This window comes from Motacilla alba, chromosome 4 (assembly GCF_015832195.1).
Source record: "Motacilla alba alba isolate MOTALB_02 chromosome 4, Motacilla_alba_V1.0_pri, whole genome shotgun sequence".
Taxonomy (NCBI): Eukaryota; Metazoa; Chordata; class Aves; order Passeriformes; family Motacillidae; genus Motacilla; species Motacilla alba.
In genome coordinates, this window is record NC_052019.1 from 40271807 (window position 1) to 40295078 (window position 23272).

Below are 23272 nucleotides of genomic sequence, written 5' to 3' on the forward strand. Positions count from 1 at the left end.
AAACCTCGCTGAAAATCCACTGATCAAGCAGGATTTTCAGCAGGTCAAGACTGAAAAGGCAAATGAGACACATCCAAGTCTAATATCTGACTCTTTCCTGAGCAACCTAGCAGAGAAAAGAGCTAATGCCTGCCAAGAATTTGGAAAATACAGGTTCCTTTTTTCCCTATTTTATTATCAGGAACACATTAAGATTTAGAGGTCAAGCTGTACCTTGATTGATGAAACAGCACAGGCAAAGAGTGCTTGTTTTAAAGAGCCTTGATTTAGCTCCTTACATGTAAGGAAAAAAAAAACAAACAAACCCCTCAAAAAAAAACCCCAAAACCAACCAAACAAAAGCAGCCCAAAACCAACCAAACAAAAGAAAACCCCAAACCAACAAATAAACAACAAAAAACAAATCAAACACACACAAGAAACCCACCAAAACCCTCCTCAAGAAATTTAGAGCACAAAGAACTTACTTGGACTAAAATGAGAACAGGGCTGATGGTTCAGCAAACCTAGGATATAGCTAACTAAGAAATAATTCCCAAAATTCAGTTTAAATTTCACAAAATCTAGAATGATTTTTTTTTTTCAACCATGACCAAACACATTCAGGTACAATGTCTTTCATCATCCCATTTTCAAGCCATCAATCCCACTACTAATACCAAATGCATGGCCCCGTTCTGTACCCATGTTCTCTTTTTCAGGCTTCCCCATGCTCTTTCAAATCATCCTGCATTAGACCTTCCTGACATTCATGCAACCCCTACAGCATTTGGCAGGCTGGCAGGCACACAGCAGCAGATAGGCATTTAGGAAACAATGCCATGGATGGAGGCCTAAGAGCACAGCCCAGCTCCCATTCTTCTGGCTCTGCAGGAAGAACAGCAGCACGGAACAGTACGAGCCTATTTTTAACAATAAAACAAACCAACATGACTACACACACAAAGGGAGACCCGCAAAATAGAACAACGTCATTTTTATGAAATCACTCTTCGGGAGAGAAATAAAAGAAGAAAGCTTTAAACCAATTCTTCTGACTTGCAAGGTCACAGTTTGGAGTGAAGCTATAAACTAATGAGTCCTACCTAGCGTGTTTGGCCAAACGAGCCAGCACACAGCACCCAGGCTTGCAAGCAAGTGACAGGCTGCAGTCAGATAAAATGAGCCAGTATTTATAGACTGAGGGAAAGAAATCCCAGGCTGAGGTATTTGACCATCAGGGTATTTGACAATGTCTGGGTTTGCAGCGTGGTTCCTGGCTGTCCCTATGTCTCTGAAGATCAGGTAACTGCAGTTAGCAAGAGCACCCATTACTGTCACCAAATGCTGGCATATGGTCACCAGCCAAGCCTAGGACAGTTGAAATAAAGAATCTACAGGTAGAAAGCTACAAGGGCTACATGAAGCTACATTTTATGGCATTGGTTAGCTTATGAACAGATCCTAAATGCACATATAATTTAATACTTTGCTCTTCTCCACATTCTAACTCACAAGCCTGCTTTTCCTCTGTTTTGAAAAGCAGCTGGTTCTTGATCCATGTTGAGAAGCTGGAACTGAAAGAGAAGGCTGGTGTTAAACCAGTTGGCATATCCCCAGTCCAAAGGAGAATTGTCATCTCCATCTGCATCTGAGAGCTGGAAGTGCCATGGAGGTATGCATACATTTGAGTGTAGAAAGTCACAGCTATTTTCACATTCAAAGCAAAATCTTTTGACATTTTGTTAAATGCTGTTTACAGAAAGTTACTAAACAAATTCAGAAGACATGTAAGGAAAAATCAGAAAGCCCATTTGAATTAAAGGAAGGGTAATCACACTCCATACACCACAAAGGACAGGAATTATTGAAATTGTAGCGGACCAAATTATTTTATGCCTTTTTAAGGCGTTCTAGACAGGGTTTGGAAGGAACATCATATTACTAGAGACATCAACTTGACTGCCTATAACTCAGGACTTGGGAAATGCTAGAAAACTACTCAGTCCAGCCTGTGAGGTTTAGCAAGCTACTCCCTATTCAGGAAAATCCTCTTTCACTTTTCATGAAAAGGGAACTAAACATGCCAGGATTTTGTGTTCCAACATCTGCAATGGAGACCAATGATGTCAAAAGGACCTAAGGCCTTATTTTTAGCTTTTTGAGCAGCTTAAGGTTTAGGCCAAGTATAGAATGCCAGGTTAGCTGAATACCATGAACCAACTGGTTCATGGCAGCAAGCTTCATATTTGCAGTGAGAGCAACCCAAAAAGACAAATATAGCCTTTTGTCCAAAGGACCAACAGTCTTGCTAATGGAATCAGTAGAATCTTGCAGTCTAGCAACCAAGTCCAGCACCACAAGAGTAAATTACAAACAACACACACACAGAATTTCCTATGTTCCAGTTATTTCACCAAATGTTGCGAACCTTCATCTTTCCCAAGTGACAAATAAAATCAAATAAATTTAGGCAATAGCTGATCTCCATCTCTGTACCTCAGACTTATTAGGGACCAAGCAGGAGCACTGCTTGCACTGCTTGTGTCAGGTACTATTATAATGTAAAGCTATTTACCTTCAACATCACCCACATAACAGCAATGCAATCTCTTGTCCTTCATCTGTCCTTCCAGTACCCTCATACAGAACAGGGGGATTGGAAGGAATGATAAACATTCCAATAAATTTTAGCTTCTGGGCACAGGATCAGCTTTCACAAGTAACCCACTGAGCAGAGACCCCTTCAGCACAGTTTATTCTTCTCCTGGTTCTCAGCTGAATCATCACCATCTCAAAATGAACAGCAAAAAGACTACTGGCAAGCTGACAAAATTGGAATAACCACCAACTACCCAGTTCTAGGATACCATGCGAGTGCCAGTGACATTTCTGTAACAGACTGATGGATTAAGCATGCAGAGGTTAGAATCCTAAAAACACTGCAGAACTGCTGGAGTCATGCCACACTTCTCTTGCACTACAGCTACCACATTCTTAAATACAATATTGGCAATAAAGTGTGGTGGGTACAAGATTCTTTGGTCAAGGGTAAATCCCAAGACATTAATATTTCATGTTTCTCAAATCCTTAATATTAACCATATTTCTCAAACACTGGAAACACTGGTTCAGTATTACACTCACTTGCAGAAGTCCCGAAATACTCTATCATGTGAGGTTTTTTTCCTCTTTCTAGTAGTATTACTTCTATTAATTTCAAATTTTAGAAAAAGCTACCAAGAATCCATCAGTAATAGCTCGTTAAAGAATTAGTAGTCTGGTCATACATCCACTGTTGCAATTAAAGTATCAAAATTAAAAATCAGATTTTAATAAAATAACCCTAAAATCCTGAAAATCTTGTCTTTATTTCAGTCAAGCAAAAATCACACCACTGTGCATTCAATGAGGGATTAGTAAAATTAGCTCAGTTTTCAAACATCAAGGATGCTGTTAAGGGCCAATTTGTAGCAATTTAAAGCCTAGAATACAACAAGGAATAAAAAAGATGCAAGACAATTGAAGAAAAACAAACTTCAAATAAGCTTTAAAAAAATTACACTTCAGAGTTTCCAGCACCAGCGTCACATTCCCAGGTCTGAACATAGCCTAAATGTTTATGCAATTCTAGTTTAGAATTTAGAAATCATAGTTCCTAATGCTCATATTCTTAAATCATTCCTGCTGTCTCTTGATATTTCATTGATTTTGCAGACAACCTGTAAAGTTATCAAGTACAGAAGTATTTTGCAGATAAGCTTCAGGTCGTGCTAGCAGCAGAATACAGAACACGAGAAATCTCCCCTTGCTTTTGCTGCTGGAGTAGTACCAGCAGCAATCACGACTGCAGAAAAAATCAGCACAACTCACAGCATTGTCTAATCCTCTTATAAGCTCCATGTTTCTTTTATATATCACTGAGATCCCCTGCCTTAGATAATTAAAAATTAAATTTCCCAAAAAATCTAACTTACTTCCTCTCACTGGAATATTTTTACCATTTTGTTCGCTAAACTGTTGAGTTTACATCACTTGGAAATGAAGTACCAGCATTAAGTATCACTGATTAAAACCCTTGAGCCAGTATTCAGCAAGGGACTGCAATTATTTTACAAGGGGAATAATGAACCTGAGATACCGAGGCACAGGATTTCCTTCGTTTTCTTAGTGCTTGCTTCTAGTTACAATGAACTTCATACTACTCATTGTGCATATTGTGAATTCCATATTTAACTTATTTTTAACTTAGGCTACTTAATGCAACACATTATCTCTGCTTTTTAGAGTTTCTCTTCTTCCTATGCCTTTATTACCTCATAGAATCAGGAGCAAGTCAACACTATGTTAAGGGATTTTTTTACTTTAGGATTTTTTACTTCTTTTGATGTTTGGGATTTTTGGTTGCTTGGATAGTTTTTGGTTTTTTGTAATTGTTGGGTACCAGCAGCTCTCAATTTCAGCTAGATTTTCAGCACATCTGATGATCAGGCAGAAGTGCCAACAACTCAGTAATAATAAATAGCTTTAGTCTCTCAGTCTCAAAATAGCATTTTGGAAGAAGCTGACTTTCCTTTTCAGGTTCACATCTGCATTGTGACTAAAAATGCCACATTTCAGTATGCAGCATCAAAAACATCACTCTGCAAACACTCCAACAGCACCACTACATTTGGCCACTTTAGAATATAAACCAGAGGCATAATATTGAATATGTTGTGAGGCCTGAAACTCTCTTAATTCATAAACTTGGTAAAAAAATGCCCTACTGTGCAACCTTCTACATCAACTACCCATGTTGACCTGAAAAAATTTTAACTACTTCATTACAGGTAAATGGCAGCCTTTCTGGTATGGTTTTGAGGGTTTTCTTTTCTTTTTTTTTTTTTTCCTCTTCTCCTCTCACTTCGAAATATGCTGGTCAGTTCCCAGGCATTGAAACCATAACAGAAAGATAGCAGGACATCTTCTGTGTGCCAAGGATGCTCTCATTGCCATCTCTACAGGTCACTAAATGCATTCACAGGCATTCCTCTGAAATGACCCAAATTTTGCCATTTATGAGCTTTTGGGGAAATCTGCAGTTAAATGCTGTCCTGCAGAACAGGAATTCAGCCAGAGTCTACCAGAGATCTCTGGAAGGATGCCAGGCAAGTCACTTAAAATCAACCTTTTGTTTGATCATTAGGCTCTGAGTGCCTGAACTGGGCCAATACAGAAAACTCAAGCAACAAAATCCATCCTTTGAATGCTTATTTAGACCATCCTGTGCTGTGCAATGACCATCTTAAGCTCTCAAAATTCTGCCCTTATATTTTGCCAAAGATTTGCTTCAGCAGACCTTACTGAAAAATGAAGATAATGCCGCCCCCGCAATAGCTTAATTATTTGCCTGAGCACTGTAGTTACAAGGATCTTGAAAAGCCACAGAAGAGAAAAATATTTATGCTTTTCTCTTCTGAGTAAGACTTGAATAGTACACCATAAACACAACCTGGCCTTTTGAGCAATGAAGCTAGCCCAAAACATCAGACAGCTGCTCATTACAAAGCTATCCACCTTGAGATAAATCTTGCAGAAGATACACAGTCATGCAATTAAAGATTCTATCATAATGCTCTTATAAAGAGGTGAAACACTATTTCTAATCACCTGAAAAATCCACAACCCCTTTACTGGCCTCCAGAGAGGAATTTTTTTTTTTAAATATGCAAATTAAAAGGAAAGGAATAATCAGAAGGGGCCAAAGCAGAAGTCTCGTTTCAATAAGTGCTAAAAATAAAGGTGCCTAACAACAAAAGATGATAATCTGTATCAAGTCCCAGAGCAATGTAATTCATCAAGATGAACAAAATCATAACCATCACCAGCTGCAGCAGCTAACAGATCACTACTACCTAGACAGAGCTTTTTCATACATCTATTTTAAGTTCCAGATATCAAGCTTAGCAACTGTAGCCATCTGATCACAGCACCACACAACTTAGTAGAGCATTGTGATGCTCACTCAAAGACATATAACTACATCACGGTACATTTATTATATGAGTCAAGGTAAAATACTGATAGTCTCCTCCAGTAACAGAAAATGATTTCTAGAATAGTTCTATATTTCTTTGGAAAGCAAGCCAACAGGCACCTTTACTACACATCAAACTAAAATAACCATATTTGAGCAATCCCCATTCAAGACTTTTCCTCAAAATATCACTCATTTCTTTCTCTTTCCTGGGAGAGAAGGGACCTCTAGCACATGGCCACAAATCTTTGTGAATTAAAATATGGTAAGAACAACCCAAAAATTTGACTTACTGCTTCCAGTATTTTTTAGTAATTCAAGACAGGTTGAGCACATGAAAGACTGCAGCACCCATGATCACTAAAGAAGTGTCACTGTGCCAGCAGCAAAACTTGTCCTTTTTTATCAGACTTTATTTCAATTACACCTGAAGTGAAATTATACTTTCTTACAGGTTGTCCATAGGTTACTCCAATGTATTGTGCAACTCATGAGTTGTTAATCATTACACAGTCATGCAAGAGCTATGCATCTCAAGTCCCATTTTTACAGTCATTATACCTGTCAATTTTTTCATTTTGGTTTTTTTTTTTTTTTTAGTTGACCTTGAGTAAAGTTCCTACAAACAACAGATACAAAGGAAAAGAGAAATGAGGTCAAAAACTAACACCTTACAAGGCCCAAGCCTACAATGGGAACCTTCATGCACTAGACCTTCATGTGATTTTTTTCTACATAATAAACCAGGTGTAAGATTCAATGTGTGAAGCTTTTTAAGAGATTGTTTGAACATCCACAAAACAAGATTTTTTGCAACACCATTCATCTTCCTAAAATTTAAGATTAAGAAAATTACAATGAAAGCTCTACAAAGCTGGTTGAGAGGACTCCTATAACCAGCAAGGACACAGCCAAACACCATGAACCTACTGAAGATGACCCATCCCTGGAAGTGTTCAAAGCCAGGCTGGATGGGGCTTTGAGCAACCTGGTCTAGTAGAAGGTGTCACTGTCCATGCCAGAGGGGTTGGAAGAAGATGGTCTTTAAGGACTCTTCCAACTCAAACTATTATAAGATTCCTTTAATTACACAAAATCTGATAAAGTACATCAAATACAAGAACTAAGCAGAAGTATTTTTGCAACAGCCCTTACTTTCATTTCTCTGCCATCTTTCACCCACAGCATAATTTTACTCCCTGTTAAACAGATGACAGTAGTTGTGTATCAAGGAACATCACTTTCAGATATGTGCTTGTAGCACTGATTCAAACTCCTCCAATTTATGAAATATGAGGCACGTAAGACCAATACACTTGATTGATGCTGCTGACTTCATTTTTTATATTTAAAAAAATCTAGGAAACACAAGAGCATTTTTTACTCTTCCTCTCTCCATTTTCACCATAATTAACACAATGGTCAGTTTGCATACCACTTTCACAGAACAATCCCTCATTCCCTAACTAAACTAGTGTGAAATTAAGATTTAACAGCATTAAGTAAAATTAATTCACAGAAATTTGTGAAACCTTGCACGGGAGATTTTTGCAGTCATCTCCAGATTGGAACTGAATTTTGCATTCAGTTCCAGCAAATCAAGCTGTGAGACTCTGGGTGGGGATGTCACAGAAGTAATTAAGCCTCTCTCCTTGAAATAAGTTCAAGTCAGATATCAATAAAATATTTAGAATTCTGGGAACATACTAACATGAAAATAACTCATTACCAGAAATGATTAATTCAAGAAGTTTTTCCTCTTAGGCAAAGTAAGACAAAGTCTTATGACTTGGGACTCCAAGCTCCCTTTCCCTCTCTACGAAAAATTTACATCTTTCAGTCTTACCTTCCAAGGAAAATAATGTCTACCTGGTGGACAGGCACGAAAAGTTTCATTGTTAAAGCAGTGGTTTTTGCTGAGCTAGTCTGTGTCCTAACAGTTTCATTTTTAAGTTCTATATAGTCTTTAAACTGTGTCTTTCTCATGCAAAATCTGCAACTGCATGTCAGACAGTATGATTTCCCTCTCTTGCATATATGGGGACATTTGTAAAGCAATACCTTGACCTTTTTCCTTTTACTATTCCTACATTTCAGACCAGTCTCCATTTTGGAGAGTGAAATTCATCTCTGTGATTTAAATACCCCAAAGTTATACAACTAGAATATGACAGAGTTTGTAGAGTTTCTAAAAAGCTAGGTTGTTTTTTTTTTCCCTTTATCTATAAGCACTTATTTAATACCAGTTAAACTTGTTGTGCTACCAGAGTAAATCTAGAACTTTTCATTTACATTCTTTGGAGGGGAGAAAGAGCAGGAAAACATATGCAACACATAGCCAGCTTTTTTATTTTATTCCTATTTGCAAATTCAAAGTATCCTATTCTATTTTCAGCTTCTTCAGTGCTTGAGTTTCAGGAGGAAAGAAGGTGGGTTTTGTCTGAGGTTTTTTTTTTTTTAAATTAAGTTCTAAATATTTCATGAACACCAAACGGTTTGGTTACATGAACTCCCTTACACTTAGAATGTAATTAACAGGGGCAAGGAACAAAACAGTCTACAATAAGAAACTGTGATATGTTGCTACACTTGCAAGAAAAATTCACTGGACACATTCTAAAACATTTCTAGATTACTTTCTATATTTCTACACAATCAACACTGAACTCTAGCAAAAAAGAAAAAAAAAAAGATGTTCTTCCTTCAAAAAGTTCCTTCTATCACTTCTTCCCACTATTTAGGATTCTTTAACTGTATCTGCTGAACATAGTGGTCATATTCCCATGAGCATTCTAAGACACGGTAGTCACAGAACACATATTCATAAATATCTTCTCAAGAAACAAATTTTAAGATTGAAAACTATATTGAACCATATAAAATCAAGCATGAAGGTTTAAACATTTTTTACTGAGCAATAAGGTTCTATACATTCTTATAAAACTTACAGAACATTTTTGTCATGCAAAACCTAATTTTCTAATTCCTGACACCTGAGGCCTTGTTAAATAATGTTTGCTCTTCTGCTTATGAATGCATTTTTCCCAAACAATAAACACAGGCAGCCTATGGGATTAAAGCATGACAAAGGTGTAGCTGACTCATGGGATCAATTAGAAAGCATCAGTACTTATGCCTTTTGTTCATTCCCTGTTTTACTAACAGTTTCTGCATTTCAGCATAAGTGTATCACAGATGTTCAACGCCATGCTACAAGGCAAAACTACACTAGTACCACACACTACACAGAATAAATCTATTCTTATCATCACCTACAATTATATCACTTGTTATACAGCTTACATATTGCTTTAAAGTTTGAACAAATGCATAATGATTTTAACTGATGGCTCAAAGCTTCCTGCCCAGCCAAAGCATGTCAGCATTTTTTCAATAAATTTTTAACATTCAGAAAGAACCTACAGTGTTGCCTTTTTGAAGCTAAAAACAATTTCAAATACAGCCACCGACATTAATGCCACCTCAGGTACAGCTTTCCTTCCAAACCCGCAATGAAACCCACAAGCAGGAAAGGCAGTGAGCAGGACGACAAGCAGCTTCAATCTCCATGCAGTTTGCCCGTGACAGGTTATTGATAGAACAAACAGAATTTGCAATACTTACTGAGTGTTTCTCCTGCTGGCCCACAACTCCATGGTTAGCTGGGATTGCAAGTGGTTTCATAATGAAGAAACATAAGCTGAACTGAATTTACACATCATGTACCAATTTCTCATGGATGGCAAGTCACCCTCTACAGCATTAAATTAAAAAGAGGCGGAGGGGGTGAAACCAAGCTGGAGCTAAAAGTGTCACTAGTGGTAAGCTCAAAACCCCCCTCGCACTTGTAGTGCGGAGCAGCAATCCGAATGACGGCGTTAGTCTCCATTTTTGCAACACTGAAAGTCGAAGCGTGTCAGGACGTACAGAGCCTGATGAAACCCTACATATCCAGCATCCATTCAAGGGAACAAAACCATTCCCTGAGCCTGAGGAATGGGAAAGGGGGGGTGGGTGTGGGGGGGGCGGGAAAAAAAAAAGGAGGAAAAAAAGCTAAAATGGCTGACTGCACAGAGACTCCCTCAAAAAGGCTTAATACAGTATTATATTGGTCAGGGTGCAGGAACCAGCCTCCAGCACTCAGCCAAGCATTGTTAATACTCCTGTTTCATTTGCAATCACACACTCACAAATGCAGCCTCCCCCCTCCCGCCACCACTAGCCTGCACTCCCCCAAAATCAGGGCAGCGCACACAAATAGGGACCTCCTCCCCTGGCTGCTAATGATGCTGACAGAGTAGTGACCAGTGATCTCTGTTCCACTCAGCTAACCAAGTTTGCACAATTAATCTCAGCAGCATGACATTGATGGGCATTTAATTTTATGATGCCTGTTCCTCACAATCGAGACAAGCACTTCTACCGCCCAAAGAGTCAGCAACAAAAATACAACAGTTACACACACAAAAACCCAGAGAATCATGAGTCTGAATGCAATACGCCAATATAATTACGTTATTGTGCTTACTTTGGAAGACCATGGCTGCAGGCAGTTGGCATAGCAACGCACAAGGAAAGCCATTTCCTGGGTAGAAAGAATGCTTCCTTTTCTAAATAAAAAATTCCTCTTAGGATACAAACGGCATTGCTGCTTCCTGCAGAAAGCAAAGACACTGAAGTCTGTCTCTTAACCTGCACACAGGCACACACTCAATGCAGTTCGAGTGATGTAAGTGGATTTCTCTCTCTCCCTCTCTCTCTCTCTTCTCCCTCCCTCTCCCTTTATCCACCGAAATATTCGAGTCAAATGGAAGACACATTCCTAGAGGCTCGCCCCCTCTGATACTTAACTGTTTCACTCATTAAGGTAGAGATGGACAATGCAGATAAAACAGCAAGCTCCTGCCTGTGTCAGGTATCAGCCTCGGAAGATCAAGGCATCCCCAGAGGGGAGGGATCCGTTCGCTGCTGGCTCCTAAGAATATCACTGAAGTCAGGGTGGGAATACGGACCCACGTTTACCTCACCAAATCCTGAACTGAGCACGACTTTTCAAGAAGATAATGCTAAAGCAGAGACATCACCTCCCTTCCCCCACCCCCCCCAAAAGAGAGCTGCTGCAGAGCTGTAAACATTTTTATCACGTATTTACAAACAGTGCACTTGATGAGCTCGCTCAGATTTTCAGCAGCTTCGCCCTTTCACAGGCCGGAGACATCTACCCACAGGGTGTGGGAGGTACATGTCCAGACACCTTTAACATATCATTTCAAGCCTTCCTGAATGGAGCTGCTGCTTCTTCTTGCACACTGAATACACAAATTCTACTAAAAACACACAGGTATAAAGGCTGTGGAAAAGACTGACATAAATATGCCATTTATAATTCTCCCCTCAGAATGTAATTGTATCCTAAAATCAGAAATGTCCCCAGTCACTCCCATTTACACTACACTCCTTCTCACACTGTATTGGTAAAATCATGCTGCAGTGGAGCTGAAATGCAACAGGGATGTGCTCAAGCAATAAACTGTCAGCCCCGTACAATGCACCTCTGAAGTGCCACAGGTTTGCACCACTTGACACAGGATTGACCAAGCCAGGCACATGACACACTTCCATTAGGCTTCAACTTTAGTACAGTTCTCTGTAACATCTTTACAACACATTCTTTAAAATCAGAGATCATCTGGCTTTACAATAACTTGAAAGTCTTTTTTTCCCCAACAAGGACAATAGAAAAAAAAGACTTAGTTGTTACAGAGGCAAAATACACAGGAAAAAAATTGGAGACTACAGAATGCTATGTCATACAATCTGCAGCTGCCTTCCCCAAATTAACATGTACACTGATAATGAGCTTAGTTTGTTACACATTGATTTCATTCACTTCTGGCAATGATTGCTAGCAAATGGGACTATAAAAATTAGTGGAAATTAATTCTAGTAATGGCAGAGAAGATCCTGAAATAATCCAGTCTATTTTTTGCACAATTCTTCAACAGACACAGTTTCATATACAACATCGTTTAAACTGAATGTATTTACATTTATGTGAGTTTAATGATACTTATGCCCTTGGTCTTCAATATATTCTAAAAGATAAGTTATTCTTTAAATTATTCAATTACAACAATTAGTTTAGAATTTTGAAAGTCTTTGTCATGTGCCAGTGCAACTAACAGATGATTTTAAAACATTAAATTATGCTTAAGCCTTGTAAAACAGTTTAATGCTGAGCACAATCAATTTTCTGATGAAGTGCTGATTAGAAGTAGCAGAAGTTATGAATTCTAAGAAGCTAAGGCAAACCCTGTCTAGTACAAAATTTAAAAATACTACTTGTTGACAAACCAATTAAAATCCTCTTCAATCTGATTGGGTGGCCTTGTGGTTAACACCATGAGCAGAATTTGAGTATTTTATGCTCGTGTCAGTAAAAAAATGAAGTTCTGCCAAAACAGAAACATCTCCCCGGCCCAGGAAGGCAGTACACCACTTTCTGAACTCCGTCACACATGCAACTATCAACATGCCTCCTCTCTGCATCACTTGACATTTCCAGCTAAAATCCAGCATAGGTTTCTGTGCCATAAGCCTTCACAAGTAACATGGAAACATGATTAAACCCATCAAAATAGTAGTGAAACACAAAACTTTCATATAACATTGCCATGAAACACTTTCTTACTACTTATGCCGGTCACCACCATACACCCCTACTCATCCGTTAGTAAATTAAGCCAGTACTTTGTCCATGAATACAAAAATTTTTATTAACCTAATAAAGTTTAATTGATGTTTACATGCATCAGATTGACAAAAAAACTTTGTGGTTTCCAAAACAGAAAAATAAGCCTCAAAATGTGAAAAGTGACATTTATGAAATTAGGTGACGACTATACCACCCACAAACAATTTGTGAGTCAAAACAGTTTTAAGAAATAAATGGTCAATTCCATTTCCCTACTCCTTCCTCCTCAACTGCCACCATTTCCAGGTATAGTGTGATGGTACATACTGTCCCTTTTCAGTTCAGAAAACACTCTCATATAAATTATTTTCAAAAAAAAAATTAAAGTAGAAGTCCAGTGAATTGTTATAGCTTACAGTGAAAAAATGTTTGGAATTTAAATCAGTGTAAAACACAAAAACAATGTATTGTGGAAAGTTTCTATCATAAACAAGTATAAACACATCACAGAAAACCAACCTGCAACTTTCTGTTCAGGAGTTTTTCAAAACCCATGAAAGAATTCCTTGCTTAGACTTAAAAGTTTGTGGGGGGGGGGGGGGGGGGGGGGGAGGCAAGACAGTTTTGCAAATGCTTTTAGGCTATTAAAGTGAAATGGTAATAAACCTGACATGCAATAATTGCACATGATGAGCTATCCCTGGCTGCTTTTTATTTTTAAAAATCTAGTGTCCCTTTATGAGTCACAGAAAAGAATGTTAAAAAGCCATTTCAAAATCAACTACAAATGTACAGACATCCTAGGACTACCCCACAGGATTAGGAATTCACAAGCAAAACTGAATTCTGGGTAGAAATTGGTAGAGATCTCAGCAGCGTGTATCATCTGACTGTAATGTCTCTCAACTATTTTACATTCTAGAACATCATCTCACAAGATATCATTCTCCTAAGCAGTGCCAACAATGCCTGGAGTATTAAACCTTTTTAGGCTAATGACTAATGCTGCAACAACAGATTACCTCAATTCCTAGCATTTACCTGAACTCACAACTATTTACAGAAGCACTTAAATTTTTATACAGATTACATACACAGAGACCATTCTTTTCCTGAAGTACCTCAAAATCAGAAATTATCAGCACATTTTCCCCTTCCCTTTAAACACAATGTAAAGTATCATTTCCTTCATGTTCAGATACCCAGTCAAAAACCAACAGAACACTCTAAGGTCACCGAATTTACTGCCACTGCATGACTCCAGTAGCTAGAAAAAACATTCACAGTGAAGGGACAATTACACAGATATTACACAGCTGTGTAGGTGGAATAACAGACAGCTAAATTGAAGAGTGCAAGAATGGAGTACATAATTTTAGGGAAAATAAGGCAGACCTATCTTCTTTTTCTCCCATCCTCCTCACTGGGAAAGAAGTTTAAAACTTAAATTTAAGCTCAGGGCTATTGGACACAAAACTGCTAAAGCTCCCAGGAGCATGCTTCTGAATTTTATAATGCTGGCGCTCTCTGCCTCCCACTAACCATACCAGAGAGATCACTATGTAAAAGTCTGTTGCTCCCATCAGATTTAAAAACACCAACTGAAACCACTAAAAACCAAAAACAATAATTCACTCAAAATGCTACGATATACTTACACGTCCCATACAATACATAAGACTTATTCTAAAGCATTCAGACAATTTTACTGCCAACAATTTAAATCTCTGGCCATATGACCTGATTTGATGCAAGCGAGCTCCTATTTATCAGCATAAAGCAGACATGGGACTGTCTAGGCATACCTATCCCTATTAGTATTTTCTCAAGAACTTTGAGAACTGTAAATAAAACTGTTGAATAAAGGAAAATTACCAAATATGTTCTCCAAGGTACTAAAATACCACTTTGGCCAAAACACACAGATAAAGTAACAGTATTCACCATGTTATTTTTTAATTCCTAAGGCTGTGGCACTGCCATCACTGTAAAGATGTCCACTCACAACTGGTGACACCAAAGCAAGACTTACAATGGACTGGTGTGTGCTGTTTTGATAACACATTTATGAATGTTACAGACCATTTGAACAAATGCCCTTCTGTTGAACTGCTGCTGCAGATGAATCTATAATCCAGATCTTTAAAATAATGAAAAGCCCAGAGCAGTCGGGCTGGTGCCTCAGCTGGGTGGATGTTCCATAGACTGCCAATCTTCCCTCTGACAGCAGACTCATTTGACACCTTCTGTGCACAGCACAGCAATTTTTTTTTATTTGCATGCCATTCATCTTAAAATGGGAGCAAGTTATAGTACTCATCTAAAATACTTGCCATCGAATCATCTTATTTTGACAACTATATTAGAACAGATACAAAGAAAACCTATGGATGGTCACTCATCCAAAATGTGACAAGATGTCTTATTTCCAGAATATCTCTCAAAATAATATATTACATACACATATATTATATGCATGTTTGTGAAGTCACTTTATGTGATGTTTAACTGATTTACCTGTGATTTTTATACAAAATAACACACTTGTTCTTACACAAGCATGAAATTGAATGTATGGCTTTAAAACTATACATTATCCTTATTAAAAGTTTAAAATTAGACATGAAATTTGCAATATTAATGACTTCAGTTGGCAGAATGGTCGCAGATTAGTTTCATTTCTTTAACTGTTTCAGTACTTCAGAAGTGGAAAAAATGTATTATGTCAGGATAGATGGAAGTTTTTCCCAATGTTTACAAAATTTTCTCAAGTTGGTGTAATGACTAGATTTAACAATGGCATATTAATTACATCAGAGAAAGTGAGAATGTGCCTTCTGTTCTTAAAATGGGGAGAAAAGCATGAAAGCAAAACAGCAGACACGCTTTTAAGGTCAAGAATCATGATGTCAAGCATACAGGAGTAGCAAGTTGTCTTTACCAGATCTAAACAGCACTTTGACATCCATACCTGCTGGGGATGAGGTTCACTACTGAGATACAAATCGGCCCACTGTCTTGGAGGAAAAACAAACTAACAAAATATCCACAAAAACTCTCAGATATTCATCATGTCCATGCCAATTTCGCAGCAGGAATCCAGGGACACAAGTCCTTCACTTATGTGAGGCAACCCTGAAATTTCACGTTCTTTGTTGTAGAACAGTGTAGGAAAACTTTAAAGAAGGTGGATGACTGCATAACTCTTTCATGTGTATCCTATGTAAAAATAAAACTCACATATTTTTCTGAGGCAAATCAACTGTCCACATTCTATATTGCTAAAGTCATTATCGTAGTTCCATTGAAACCTGTTCCCTGAAATACGCTGACATATTTGCACTGCAAGGATGATTGTTGTGGCACAGAACTGCATGTATCTGAGACCAACCAAGGCAGAGGAACAATTATTTAATGTCTCAATATGAAATATTAATGGATTAAAAACAAACAAACCCCAGATTTTTCAGTCTCTTGTAAATGCTAGCTGGTTTTCTGTTGGGTTTTCTTGCTTATTTATTCATTGGGTGACTTCAGCAGTAGTGAAGGGGCAGTAGTTTTGTTCTAAGCTAATACAATATGCTTTTCTGAGGGCATCAAGGCTGGTGAGGGGCTTGGAACACAAGCTCTATGAGAAACAACTGTGGGAGCTGGGCTTGTTTAGCCTGGAGAAAAGGAGACTCAGGGATGACCTTATCACTCTCTACAACTCCCAGAAAGGTGGTTGTAGTCAGGTGGGGGTTGGTCTCTTTCTCCAGGCAGCAACTGACAAAACAAGAGGACACAGTCTTAAGCTGCACCAAGGGAAACATAAGCTGGATATTAGGAAAAAGTTTTTTACAGAAAGGGTGATAAAGTACTGGAATTGTCTGCCTGGGGAAGTGGTAGAGTTGCCATACCTGGATATGTTTAAAAAAAAAAAAATGGATGTAGCACTCAGTGCCATGGTTTAGTTGAGGTGTTAATGCATAGGTTGGACTTGATGATCTTGCAGGTCTCTTCCAACCTAATGATTCTGTGATTCTGTGTGTGTGACATTCTAACAGTTTCTTACCTAGAAGTTTTAAGGGAGAATCTGAAATTGTGTTCAAGGTGCAGACGTAGACAGGAGCAGCAGAAAACCACCAGACTGTCTGTTCATCTTTTTTAATGAGAACCTGGACATCTCCCAGGGTAGCTTACTACTTATCTCTGGTGTTTTGAGGAATTTTAACTTTGAAAGAGCTGTTTGCTGTAAGAGAGAATTTTCACTTCAGCTGTCTGTTGGAAGGGAATAACTCATTTTTGTCTCCCGTCATAGTCTCATGCCAGGAGACTCTCTGAAGAGCTTCTCCGGGGTTCCCAATTAAAATCGACACTGAAGAGTTTACTAGTGTAAGATCATTTTCTTTTGGGAGAACTCTCTCCTTGTGCCCTTGCATATCCTATCTTGTGTAATGCACCATGCACTAATATATCTTGAGAGCTTTGTGCCCTGCCTCTAGCAACTATACAGAAATAATTTATACAGATCTCTTATCAGGAACAAACCCCATAAAATTTCACATGTCCTTTAAAAATAATTATCAAGCAAAATGAACTAAATTGGTTTTATATAGAAAAGAAGTCAAACCACGACATCATATCCTTCAAATAAAGAAAAGTTAATACAAAAGTGTAAGAAATGCCCTTTCCCTTTCCTCTTCCCTAATCAAATAAATCAGGAAGCCAACTACCATCACTTGATGGATGTCACATTTTGCAAATGTAACACTACATTTTTTCCCCTGCAATTACAAGATCAGCTACCTAGATACAGAAGTGTTAAATAAAAATAGGTAGAAGTGCACCTACCAGACTGAGTAATTTGGTTCTACACTGTTTTGTATTCCTAGACTGGTGTCAGAATTCTTACTTTTAAAGTGGTCTTTTGTGCACCACAGATCATTCAAAAACTTTAAAACCAGTTAGCTGCAGGCCTTTACATTCACCAAATAAGTGTTCAAGAGTAATACATAATTTAGAAGTAAAAGGAAGGAAAAGTAAAATATTTTACATTGTAAAATGTATACACATGCATACACACATGCATATAAAATAATGAAAATTGTGAGAACACAATATGTGTAGGTTTTCTGCCAGGCACATCAACAATACACATAACACCTGCCAGCTGCTCCAGCTGTATGTTAAAACTTACTGTCTGAAAATTCAAACATAATTAATGCTAGCCACTCAAACCTCAAGCCCAGCTCCCAATACCCATTACACATACAACAGAATACTAACACTTTAACTAAACCTTACATTTTAAAAGGGGGTTTTAAAGGAAAAAAAATCAAGTTTTTTTCCATCAGAAAAGTGCAAATAGAAGGAATTTTGAAAGTGCATAAAAAGTATGTCTACACAACAGGGTGGTGAAGGACAAGGAAAGAATTCACACACAAACCTTGTGGTAAATTCAAGGTAACAGCCTTGCTTTACTTAGGACTTGTTAGCTCTCTTGAAATAACTGTTACTCAGTGAAGGATGCAAGCATGGATAATGGCATTTACACTCAGCAGGATCCAGCCTGGGCACTGTAATACACACATCTACTCAATAAAGTTGAAAATGGTTTACCAATCACACATTAGACATGCTCCAGCACCTCAATGTCCTTTCTGCAGTGAGAGACCCAAAACTTAACAGAGGATTCCAGGAGTGGCCCCACCAATGACAATCACTGCTGATCCAGGCCAGAATGCCATTTGCCTTCTTGGAACTTGGATCATTACATTTTCCCCGTGTTTAAGTTCTATACTTTCTTAGTTGTTTAGGATATTTTAACTACTAAATTTGTTCCTTTTTTTAGAGCTTTGAAATACACTCAGCAAAATGATAATTTGAAACTAGTCAAGTCAAATACAAGGCTTTATTAAAAGTACTCAGAAACACCTAATAATACTAATAATTTTATGTTTAAGTCACTATGTTAAGCTCAGGTCACATAACAGTGGATCAGATGCTTGGGAAAAAATGAACTGACAATTTCTTTCCATCCTTTAGTGGGAAAATAACTGCACTACTACTATCACTCATGATACTGGTCTGTACAGGAATCCCAGCATTGAAAGGATCTGTACTGGCATTCTGCAAATATAACATGACAGATCCCATTTCCCCATATGTACTTTATATACAAACAGTTTGTTTCTAACTGAACAACCTCATTTTAATGAGGATATCCTTTTACACATGTATATATTTGCTTTTTTAATTTTCCTCAGCTCTAATCCTAGAATCACAGAATCTGCTGAGTTGGAAGGGACTCACAAGTCATCATCGAGTCCAACTGGTAGAAATACAATATTTGTATTTAGTTACATTGCACAATGATCAATTTAGAAAAGACTTATGAAAAACCCATTTTTCTGCTGCATGATCAACTTTATGCTTTGACGACATACCTCACGTTTAGTTTTACACCCTACATCTCAGAAAAACAATATTGTATACAGTATAAAAGAGCATATCACAAGTCAGTATTAGCAATAAAATCATGCTACTCTGGAAAATCTATGCTGTTATTAACCAAAGTTTTACATAAGTGTGGTCATTGTCAACTCCACAAGCTGTAAACAGGACCCAATGTCATTAGTATGTTAAAAAAAACCCTCAGAAATATTATTGACACTCCAGTTGCAGAAAATACTGCATGGCTTCAATGTTTCTCTGAGTTTCCACTTCTAATCACAATTACAAATCCAGTTATCACATCAATGTGAGCCCTTCCAAAGGGAATGGAAGAACAGTAAATCCCAATGGATATAAGAGTTCTGCAGTAAGGATGATGTAATTTATAAAAATAGACAACCTCTGACAGAAGCTGCAAGTTGAGTAAATAACACACTGCATGTCATTAATTTTGCATTAGCTTGCCCGTAGCAATTACTAAAAGGATGATGAACTAACAATTTCGCTTTGCTTTGGGTGCTACACAAAATAAAATGATAGCATTGCTCATATATTAATAATAATACAAAACTTAATACATAACTTGAAACAGTCCCTTACAACAGGGATGAAGAAAGGAAGCTGTGAGGCTACAAAGGTGTTTTGCCAGAACACAGAGATGGGAGTTACTTATTGCCATTATAACGTTACCAGTGGATGCTCCTGTGAAGAAACATCCAACTTCCATTTTAAAAAATAGTTACCATGAGCTGCCCAAACATCTCAAGCATTTCACATTTCAGGTAAAATTATCCCACCATTTTTGTAGTCTCACTTTACAATGCATCGAACATGTATAACACAGCCACACTCTTCAGGAATTAATGTTCCTGGATGTGTTCAAATATACAGACTATGTCTATCTGTTTAGTATTTTGTATTACTTCCCATTATGATGTGCACGCCAAGCTCAATTGCAATCATGAGCAGATCATCACCATCATGGAATAATAAAAGCAGTTGCTTTTGAAATAACACACTGGATGCTGTAGATGAAGAAAAGCAGCTTAACAAATATCCTTCCTGGTAAAAGGACACTTGCACTTGGCAGGGTTCAGAACTAGCCCCTTTATTAATGGAACAATCAATGTAGTGTATTTAACTTTCAACATGAACACTAGAAATGTTAAATAAATTATTTTATACTGTTTTGTTATTAATAGAGACAAATTTTTTTTGGCAAACAAGGATGCATTTTTTATGCTAAAATGTTTAAAACTTTGCATACCATGCTACTACTCATCAGCAATACTCTGCAAATTTAGGTGTGTACATAATTATGTTTTTCTGCTGACATTACTTAAATTAATGTATGTCATAACCAGGAACAGAGTGAGTTCAATTCAATTTTTATTTAAAAATAAATAAAGGCAACCTTCTTGCTTTCATTTTGCCTAAGCCACAGAGCAGAACCTTCTCAGCTTCCTTCCTCTTCACATTTTTCCTCTATCTGGGAAAAATCAGTTACCAGCAAGTTCCAAAATCAAATCTATTTAAATAGTCCAGGTACCATAACTTATATGAGCCTCTAAAGCCAAAATCCTTGAACATCCTGCGCTCCAAACATATCTGACAACCAAGTACATTTGTCCCCACTTGTTTCTCTGGGCATTGTTTTCCTTTGTAAATGTATTTGCAACACTTCTAAGGTCAAGGATGCTTAAAAAATTGTTTTTCCCTCCAACCTCTCCACATCCTTAACACTTTTTCACAAAGTCAAGCTTTCATTGTGTCTATCATGGTGTATACAGGCTAGAATTAAGGAGGAAGTTTTTCACAGAAAGAGTGGTCAAATACTGGAACCATCTGCCCAGGGAGGTGGTGGAGTCACCATCCCTGGATGTGTTTAAAAGAAGACTGGATGTGGCACTTGGTGCCCATGATCTAGTTGAGGTCTTGGAACATGGGTTGGACTCTATGATCTTAAAGGTCTCTTCCAACCTAGAAATTCTGTGATTCTGTGATCACACTTTCTTGCCCACTGTCCCATCAAATAATTTTCTTAGATGTGGTTCTTTCTCCCTAAAAGCAAGCCTTTCTTATTGTTAATGTGAATACTCATGACTAAATCTGCTGTTTGTATTTTGTTTTAGTGAATGATCTTGTATTAGAGTGGAAGTTCTATATATTTCTAAAAATCATCAGGAGCATTAAAAGCCGCAGCTATCTACAGGCTTGGAAGATTGACAGTGTTCCTTTAAACAGATTTCTTGTAGACTGGGTGTCTGGCAACTGTTTCTACTGATTCAAACTAATTTAAAACAAATTGAAATTCCACAAAACAACTAAGTATGCTATGACACTGGCGTCTGTTTACTATGTAAAATACAATGCACTAACATGAATACAGTTTATCAAGCTACTGCAAAGTCCACACTGTTGAAAAGCAAGCACATGTGAGGCGTTTCATGATCATATGTGTGATCCATGGAAGCACAGGCAGCAACATGTATTTTACAACAAAAGCAAACATGCAGAGAGAAGCAATGGTATTTTGCTGGTTTTTAAGATTAAAACCTCATCCCAAAATTATACTGGACTTCTGTAACAAAGTGCTAAAAATTGAATCAACTTCTTCAAATTGTCATCTATGTTAACAATCAGAAAACACTGTTTGTCATCTTATTAACTCCCATAACGCTTCAGTAGCCACACACTGAATAAAGGAAAACAACCAGGGTTTTGCATCTAAGTCAGGCAGGAAAAAAAAATGTGTTTTTTTTTTTAATCCTTCCTAAATGTAGCAATATTATATACAATATTTCATAATGTCATTTTGCAGACAAAGGAAAGGTAAAGGCAAAATTGTTTTCTAAAACAGAACAATCTGAACATAAATTTTTAATCCAGGTATTTTAGATTCTTGGCTGACAATGGGAATTGAAAAAATTTCAGGAAAAAAAAGGCTACTTTGCCAATGCTTCGCACTATTAGTTTTAAAAGAAGACAGGAGCAGGAAGAACATTTTCTAAATTTTGCTACTAAATGAGTAGGCTCTTATCGTTTTCTAAAAATAGCATACACAAAAGAAAAAAAAAAACTAGGAAAAACTCTCACGCTTATTTTTTCAGGGAGTCATGGCTGCAGATCAGATTTGACTCAGCAACATTAGACATGGTATAATTTCCAGTCCTCCTCTCATTCACATTTTCAGTCAACCCCTTCAAATAAAATCCAGAAGGAATACTTGTCTGCCCTAAGCACATCTGACAGTGCTCCACAGCAGTGTGTAAGGATAAAATTGTTACATGCCTGTAACTGAAGTGGAAGCTGGGGTTATCGATGGCTCGGTGCCCACTGCTCTTTTCTTTCCAACACGGGATAAAGGGATTGTCACCCCACGTGAATCTCAAGCTGAATGGGATAAGGAAGGCTACTAAAGGCAGAGAGCCCTTTTGCAGCGATTTCAGCAGCTGGCTGACAATGCACTAGCAGCAAATTTCATAAGCCTGTTAACTAATTCAAATCTGGAGAGATTCACACAGAGTAAAACACCACACACCATCTTTCTGTTCAGGGCTATCCACAGATGCTTCAGCATTATTCTTACAGGCCTACCTGCATCCCTTCAAATACACCCCAGTAAGATTAGATACTTTGCCTTTAGCAAAATAAAGACTACAGTACAGACTAGTAAAAGTCCACATCTCCGTTTACAAACCAAGTCTAGAGAGACACAGACTATCACAAACCAGGGAGTTACAAGTCACTGCTTGTAATGTCTATGCCACTAAAGAACAGCATCTTATTTTAGACATAGTGATTTTTCCTTTATGAACTTGTGTCAATTTATGCCAAATATTCCACGCATTATATACAGAATAGCCAGCTCAGCAGCACTCTGACTGAGCATGACTAATTCTTCACAGATGCATTGAAGGAGCCACAAAGTTTACTGGCAGTAAGATATTACAAGAAAGCCTATCCTTTATTAAAATCATTCCACAGGTGACTATTCACTTTTAAAGCATTTTAAAAAACCCCAAAACAACAAACACTCTAAAGCAGAAGTAAAGCCATATAGGTTCTCAGGAGAATGGGTGCACAGTTGTTTCAAACAAAGTCTTTACACTGAAAATATGATGTAGCCTTAAGTATAGGTACAC

The 23272-nt window shown here is 37.7% G+C and overlaps 1 protein-coding gene across 13 annotated transcripts in view; it reads right to left on the reverse strand.

Annotated features, from left to right (window-relative positions):
* RAPGEF2 (Rap guanine nucleotide exchange factor 2) overlaps positions 1 to 23272 on the reverse strand; it is a 186773-nt gene that overhangs the window by 60553 nt on the left and 102948 nt on the right. Inside the window, exon 1 of one of the 13 annotated variants that reach the window (XM_038135131.1) lies at positions 10527 to 10791. The exons of 8 other annotated variants lie outside the window; for them this stretch is intronic. In XM_038135131.1, the coding sequence (XP_037991059.1) occupies positions 10527 to 10580 (54 nt within the window). In that variant the 5' untranslated portion in view covers positions 10581 to 10791. Of the gene's footprint in view, positions 1 to 9622; positions 10506 to 10526; positions 10792 to 23272 lie in introns of those variants that run through there. 4 more of the 13 variants (XM_038135134.1, XM_038135133.1, XM_038135130.1 and 1 more) reach the window with 4 other exon arrangements.